The sequence below is a fragment of the Ostrea edulis genome, chromosome 8, assembly GCF_947568905.1.
Source record: "Ostrea edulis chromosome 8, xbOstEdul1.1, whole genome shotgun sequence".
In the NCBI taxonomy this organism is placed as follows: domain Eukaryota; kingdom Metazoa; phylum Mollusca; class Bivalvia; order Ostreida; family Ostreidae; genus Ostrea; species Ostrea edulis.
Window position 1 is genome coordinate 46,367,087 of NC_079171.1, and position 8,164 is coordinate 46,375,250.

The 8,164-nt window shown below is 35.7% G+C and overlaps 1 protein-coding gene across 1 annotated transcript; it reads left to right on the plus strand.

Annotated features, from left to right (window-relative positions):
* Positions 1–421: 421 nt before the first annotated feature.
* Positions 422–5,798, plus strand: LOC125663282 (techylectin-5B-like). Its single transcript, XM_048895583.1, has 4 exons — positions 422–734; positions 1,749–1,900; positions 4,071–4,167; positions 5,299–5,798. The coding sequence occupies exons 1-4, from the start codon at positions 422–424 to the stop codon at positions 5,538–5,540; spliced, it is 804 nt and encodes a 267-aa protein (XP_048751540.1). The 3' UTR covers positions 5,541–5,798.
* The last annotated feature ends 2,366 nt before the right edge of the window (positions 5,799–8,164 follow it).

Consider the following 8,164-nt stretch of genomic DNA (forward strand, 5'->3'; position numbering starts at 1 on the left):
TAGCATTATATTTTTAAAGACGAGAGACATATCAGAAATATTTGACAAATTGATTTCTGTACGAGAACAATATTGAAAAAAGATTTTTGGCTGTTACCGATGACATTATTAGATCCTCAAAAAAGTATTGACGTCAAATAAAATCTGAATATTGATGTGGGGAAGTAAATTTTAAACCTTGTAATTTCACAGCGCTTGCGTACAGATACAATTTAGGTTATAATAGTTACACCATACAGTGATTTAATAGTATCGGACAACGTGGTACACATCATATTGGGTATACCATTCTGTTAAATAAGTCATTATAATTTGACGATTACTCTACATTTCCAGAAAATATTAATATAACTTTCATAAAAAAAATTTCCTTTCTCACAATAATTGCAAAAAGTGTGCTGGAGCTGAATTGGAGACAACGATGCACCATTTTGATAGGTGTGTTCCTTTCCATCTCTTCGGAGTACTTATGTCGTGTTCTATTGCGTATGCCGTATTTGTTGACAGTTATTACATGGCATTTCCTGAATCTTACGACAAGCTGGACTTAAATTGTCTAGGGACGTATTATGCTGCTTCGTTAATTACATGCGCTGGTTTTTGCGCTAGTGATCATTGTCGATGTTACGGATATAACTCCCTAACAAAATCGTGTCGTCTGTACTCGGAATGTAGATTCTGTGATGTGACGCAATCACAAGGAGACTGGCAGTATTATACATCTGACAAGAACGGTTAGTTCATTTTTTCTCTATATCATTTTTTTCCTTCAAAAATCAAACCTGGAAGGTTGTACCATTACAGTTGAATGTATCTTGTATAACCATGCTGCGAGGACAAATACCTCTCGCTGAATTTTAATTTCAATTTATCTTGGAAAATTTTCGTTTTCCGGTTTTACAAGTGAAGCATTATACAGATGAAGTAATATCATATATCCTTAATCTTAAAAACAGTTATGGGTTTGCAATATCCTCCAAATCTATTTTGTAAAAGTCATCTGAAGCAAGAAACTCTTATCCATGAAATGAGAATTTAAGTACAGTTATAAGTTGCAATGGAATTATCTGCAAAGATAGGTTATGACATTTATCGTTTAATAATACAATTTATTTGTAACGAAAAAAATAAAACTACATACATAGGCGTATGTTGGCACATATCAGAGAAATTCGAACAGCACCGTGACCGGGAGAAAATGAGTTTAAACCCTGCTCGTGCCATGGTTTTCATGCTCAGAGGAAAGTGATATATGTGTGTGAATGCTATATATATATATATATATATATATATATATATATATATATACATTATTTGTCGAAATGCGCATCTGGTGCATCAAAATTGGTACCGTATAAGTTTTACATTATGACCCCTGGGTCGAGGCCTCTACTGGTGGACTGTTAGTCCCCGAGGGTCTCTACAGCCCAGTAGCTAAGTACTTCGTTACTAGCTTGAAAATACGGATGTATATTTAATTGCTGTTATAAAATTTAGAAATTCATTTCAAAATTAAGGATTATCTCCCTCATGCATAACTCTTATCCTTGGACGAATTTGGCTCCACTTGTTTGACACGCTGTTTTTGGCTATATTTAGATCTAAAACTTCATAGTTATTTCGGATTTCAAACATTTCGGTTGAGCATCACTGAAGAGACATTATTTGTCGAAATGCGCATCTGGTGCATCAAAATTGGTACCATATAGGTTTTACAATATGCTTATTTCTCTGCTTCAAACTTTCAGTTCAAAGACAGACTGACACGAAGAGTGTTGACTGTTTCGATTACTACCAAGAAAATATGGCCACTTCCGATAGGTACATCATATACCCTTTTGGGAACAACTCCCCAGTCCAGGTCTATTGTGACATGGATACTTCCGGTGGTGGATGGACAGTAAGTGACTACTTATGTGTATAGTTTCTGCATAATCTCATATAATAGCTCTTATCCTTAGACGAATTTGACTCCGCTTATTTGGCACACAGGTTTTCCTTATAATAGTTCTAAAACTTCATTGTTACTTCGTATTTCAATCATTTCGGTTGATCATCACTGAAGATACATTATTTGTCCAAATGTGCATCTGGTGCATCAAAATTGGTACCGTATAAGTTTTACATCACAATGGTTACTTACCCCCCTCTCTCTATATAATTAGTCTATTTATCTATCTATCACGAATTAGATAAGACTAGTTCTTATTACATTTTTGTACATTAAATACATTGTAATGAAAGGTGAAGATAACGAACATGATCAATCTCTTTACTACTATAAGAAATACTAAATAAAGAGTTGGACAGACACAGGTCCCTGGATTTACCCGATGTGGGACCAGGTGCCCATGAGGAGTAAGTGTTCGCTGTCGACCGGTCATAACCGCCGTGAGCCCTATATCTTGATCAGGTAAACGGTGTTATCCGTAGTCAAAAACAGTGTATCAAGGACGGCCACACAGTTTGTCAAGGGATGCCCATTTAATCAAAATTGTTGTTTGCTCCCTGTTTGTATATATATTGCATATTAAATTGGCTTTAGTGTTAACTGATTACAATGTAATCATGTCTTGTTTAGGGATGCCCATTTAAGCAAAAGTGTTGCTGGCTCCCTTTGTAGCATATTGCGCATTAATTTTGTATATGACGACGTGATCACTTTGATTAGGGATACCCATTTATACAAATCGTTGCTGGCTCCTCTTGTATTTACACGGTGTATGCAATCAGCTCATACTTATTGTTTTGGTGTTCACTGATCATGTTTTGCTTGGATCATCCACGTGCGGCAATTGCTCTGTAGTTTGTTACTGCCAGTTTAGATGGGATGATCACAGAAAGATGAGCTTTCTGCAGTTTTACAATTATTCTGTGTGTGTGTTTGGAGATGATAGTTCCAACCTATTATGAGGGTTTATCTTTTGTCTATGACTACCACTACTTGGGGAGGGTCAGCTCTACTGGTGGCGCAGTCTATCCAGTTGCTGCATAGCCTAGTGGCAGATATTCAGCTTTCAAGTAGAGCTCACCTGGACTTTTCATTCATTTAATTGATATTACAAATATAGATAAACATTATCTAATATTTTCACGGGTGTATATCTGGTCCCATGGTTCACTTCGGGTTATGGTTTTTCTCCTTGCACTAGCTATGAACAGTCGTGGTCATTAGCGCCATTAAATCTAATAGCGTACAAGTCTGTCTATTTTGTCTTGTGTGTACCAGTTTGCTTTCCCTGTGTACACCATATTTTGTCTTTGATAATAGTATTTAACTCGTGGAAGTTGCATCAGTTTATCTAAGCTAAATATCAATAGTATTCATTAATCTGCATCATCGGGGTAATTTCCTGCTGTCAACTATTCTCTTTTTGGGTATTAGTGATGTCATACATTACGTCATGACCACCGTCCAAGATTCCCCAGCAGTTCGCACATGGAAATCCACCCACCCAGCCCTCTCCGTAAACTGAAACTGTACATATCGTTCTTTTTGTCGGTGTTTTGCCTTTGTTTTTGTATTTTTCAGACAAGAACCTATTATGGAGAGCCATTCCTTCATCACGGCTGCCATTTCCGAATGGGCGGAGATTCAGCTTGCCAGTAGAGCTCACCTGGAGATTGCATTCATTCAATTGATATTACAAATATGAATATATATTATTTAATATTTTCCCGGGCTTACATCTGGTCCCAAGGTTCACTTCGGATTATGTTTTTTCTCCTTGCACTAATTATGAGCAGCTTTGTTCATTAGCGCCAATAAATCTAAGAAGCTCCAAGTCTGTCTACATTGTTTTGTGTGTACCAGTTTGCTTTCCCCTGTGTATATCCCATTTTGGCTTTGATACAACTCTCGTTTAGCATTGGATGACATACATCCAAACAAGAATGTTTTCACTTTGTTTTCCAACCTTAGCCTCGTTTTCGATTTTTGTGAAAAGAGTATTTGCAATGTCCATGATTATCACCGTGTGTGCACAAATCTGACGTTAGATATGTCTGATATAACAATATTTCAAACCCGGAATAATAAGTGTCTTAAATTGTGCATGTACATATTTTAGGTAATACAATCGCGTCATGATGGATCGGTGAACTTCAAAAGAAATTGGACAGAATATAAAGAGGGATTTGGTTCCGTTTGTAATGAATATTGGATAGGTAAGCTTTTTGCGAGTTATAAAATAATTTCGTTTTTGTTTATACATACACGAATATTACGTCCATCTATTTATAGTGCTCCTGGTATTTATCATTTTTTTTCTAGATAGAAACTGTTGTGATTTGTCTGTTAAATATCTTGTGAGTAACAGTTAAATATTTCCTTTGTATTTCTTCTAAATGTATAGTGGCATTCTTTATCACCATTTGAAGGTAATGATATCATCCACCAATTGACTAAAAACAACGACACGCGCATCCATTTCTCAATCACTTTAACGAACGGCTCCACACTATATCAGGAATACGACCGATTTTCTATCTCGAACGAGTTTGATGCCTATCGCCTATTTCTCAGCAAACCATCAACTGGGAGTCTTGCTATGCATTCAGTTTAATTTTCGCAAACAGTATTACGACACCATTCTATATGTAGACTCTCTGGTGTCTTTTATTTTGAATGTACTTGGATGAACGGTGAATATAGCGAACAGTATCAATCTCATAACTCCTATAAGCAATAGCAAATATAGGTTTTGGGTAAACACGGGCCCTTGGATAAACCAGAAGTGGGATAAGGTATCTAGGAAGAGAAAACATTCCCTGTCGACTGATCAAAGCCACCGCGGGGCCTATATATCGATCAGTCAAACGGAGCCATGAACATAAACCGGGTTTTTTTTTCACTTTAAAATCAGCTTCCAATGGGATAGGTGATATTTGCCTTCAGGTTTAGTTTAAACATATTTTGTCTCTTGGTCCGATTCAACCTCTCGATTCAACTCGCCCTTTTTTGATCACATTGAATAAATTTCGCTGCACAATCTGTACTACGGGAAAGGTCTGCTATCCTGTGATCCCCTTTTCTGCCTACCAGTAATATTGCTCTACAATCGAGAGAAGGGCAGTGCCTGTTAGTCACTAGTTGCAACATACTTCATGCCTGATAAACAAAAGTCATGTATTGCAGTAACATTGCCTACACCATATTGACGTGCGTTCACACGTGCAAATTATTTATGACACTTCTTTATGGTAGTGAAACACCAGCGCTGGGAAGCTAAACTAGAGACATGTAATGTTGATTTTGTATTGGATCAAAATGTGATGTACATTTATTTCTCATTAAAGGAGATAGACTGGTTGATACTGGAAGCAGTTTTGACGATGTAGTTGGCATGCCTTTTTCTACAATCGAACTCGACAGGTGTGCTAGGGATTACGGAGCCGGAGGAGGGTGGTGGTATAACAGCTGCCATGACGCCTATCTGAACGGGCCATACAACTCAACCGCATGGGAGCAACCGTGGGATCCACCCATATTATATGGAGTCGAAGTATCTCGTACTAAAATGATGATTAGGAAACGTTGAAAAGGGGTGTGACGAAATCAAACGGCTTCAAACGAACAGAAATAAAGCAACAACAAAGAGTAAAGTCCAAACTTGTGATTGTTATTCCATTGTCCTATTGTCACTTACTGATACTTATTGGTACTTCCGGATATTTTAACTATTTTCCACCTAAAGTATGCGAGGTTCGACTTATGGATGACATATTTTTCAAATGGCTATTAATTGTGACGCATTTTTGAGGGATATCTCCATTTGAAATATATCGCTATTTGGTAAAGCAAGATGTGCATACGAATTTCAGTTTCCTCTTTTGCTTTATGCATATGAAAATTCAATAAATTCATGAACGTACCTCATAACGAATTATGTAGAACAGTGTTTTCATTTTATTCTGCCTTGAATTTTAAGATATCGCTTTAATTTGATTTGCCCAGACTGAGAAGTGAGAGAGGCATTGTGTGGTTTCGTTTGAAATTTGAGGAAAATAATTTGACTAGAGAAAAACCTTATGCAAACAAATGGACAGGCCTATGTTTCTATATTTACAAACAATACCAGTAGGAAACATAACACACTAGAATTTAACAGAAAATTATAGCACATTTTTATTATTAATTAAAAAAGCACACGTACCAACAATCTAAAATTATTTTCTTCTCAGTGTAAATCGTTAAATTAAAAGGTACAGATCACTGCACAATTGGGGAACAGTGCTCATAATCCACCAGTTATCAAGGCCCACTGGTTCTATAAAATAAAAAAAATCAAGAAAAACTGAAATTTTCAGTGAATCATGTACAAGTCATATTATGTACAGAAAGAGACATTCTTTTGGAAATATGACAAGGTCACTTGGCTTTCTACACGTATTTCGTGGGTTGTACTACGTACTATACTTAATATATTATGCACACGTTTGACTTAGTATCTAGTCAGTACGATTTGGAATGTCGTACATACGACTTAATATATTAGAACTATTTACGACATAGCAAACTTATTTTTCATTTGGTAGTAACATGCTTCCGTAAAAACCTATAACATACTCGTTTCTCTGAATATAGAAAAATATTTGATTTCGTTTTGCATGTTGATTGTTTTTGTTTGTTTGTTTGTTATTAACGACGACCGTATTTTGATGAATCTGTACAGTATCATATGGAAAAAAAATCCATTGGAAATACGCTTGGGTAATCCTACTATATTCGACCATTTATTCTGTTTTTCCGCAGATTATATGCTAGCATGGTCAAATATATGTTTTCTGTCTTGAATTAACGTAGATCACGGGTTAGCTTACGTCACCGTTCTCGGATACGCAAATTTTACGGCTCAATGTTTTGGTAAGTACATACCTAAATGTGACTGAAAAAAGAACGCATTACTTCAATGTTATCATTTAAATTATCAACAACAGGTACAATATAACATTGAGGTAGATCCGGTTTCGTTCAATTTTGTTAAGGTCACCCTATCGTGACGTAAGAAATTTCGGCTAAGTACTACGTTTCATCCTATCATTTTATAAAGTCTAACAACATACAGTTTGGGGAAGCAAGACAGCTTGCAATGATCAAGATGTCTTAAAAGCACTTTCAGGGCCCCCTGGAGAAAAATTTGACAATGTTCCCTATATATTGAAGTTTTATTGAAAAACTCGACGTGTTTTGATGACTATTTTTAGAAATGCAAGAGCCAGGGGGAGGGGGGTGATCATGTTTTGAAATATTTATCTAGACTGAATGCCTGTATTGGGTTGCAGGAAGTAAACAATTTTCTAATAGAGGTGAAGCTTCCAACTACCAACCACAATACTCTAAGGGAACAGAGGATGAACATTTGTGGAAGATTATGAAAATTAGAAAGAAAAGTAGCAAAAATTTCAAGTGAACCTGCAATACAAACTAAATATGATTATAGTTTTAAAACTAGAGAATGCTTTGGGTGGGTTAGATGACTTGGGAAAGTGAGCATGTCTATGCTTTTTGAAAATTGGTGGTGGTAAGATATTCAAATAGACATAAATACATTGTGAAATAGAAACAACTTTACTTATCTTCTGGTTATAACATCAAGACATGGCTGGACTATATAGACTTAGAAAATTAACATTTATGGGATTCAAGCATAAAATAATTTCTATTAGATTATTTCAGCCATTGTTTCTGCGATCATGCGATCGCAAATGAATAATTTCAATTGATGAGTCGCGCAACATAATTAAAATATAGTGCAATAAATGTACATGTATACATCTTCAACATTTTAGCGAGCAATTCTATTGCTATTTGGAAATAAATGAAAGTTTGTCCACACATGTTTTATTGGCACTGCAAGGTGTTAATACAGCTGCTCTGAGTTGTTTTGAAGTTGTGCAAGTAAAATCAACTGAATAACGTCGTTGAATGGCGTCGCAAATATTCGTAACGTTATTCGTAAAATAAAAACTGCTGCTGCTATGGTTTTTATGAAATTTTGACATCTTTATTGAAAATAATTTTTTGAAAAACGAGCTCGACTACCCTGTCATTTTTTTTGGACATTGATGTTTTTCAGATTATTTTTGTTTCGTTTTGATAATAGTATTGATATCAAGATCTACAGCATCAAATTATATATATTATAAGACGATTTATACAATG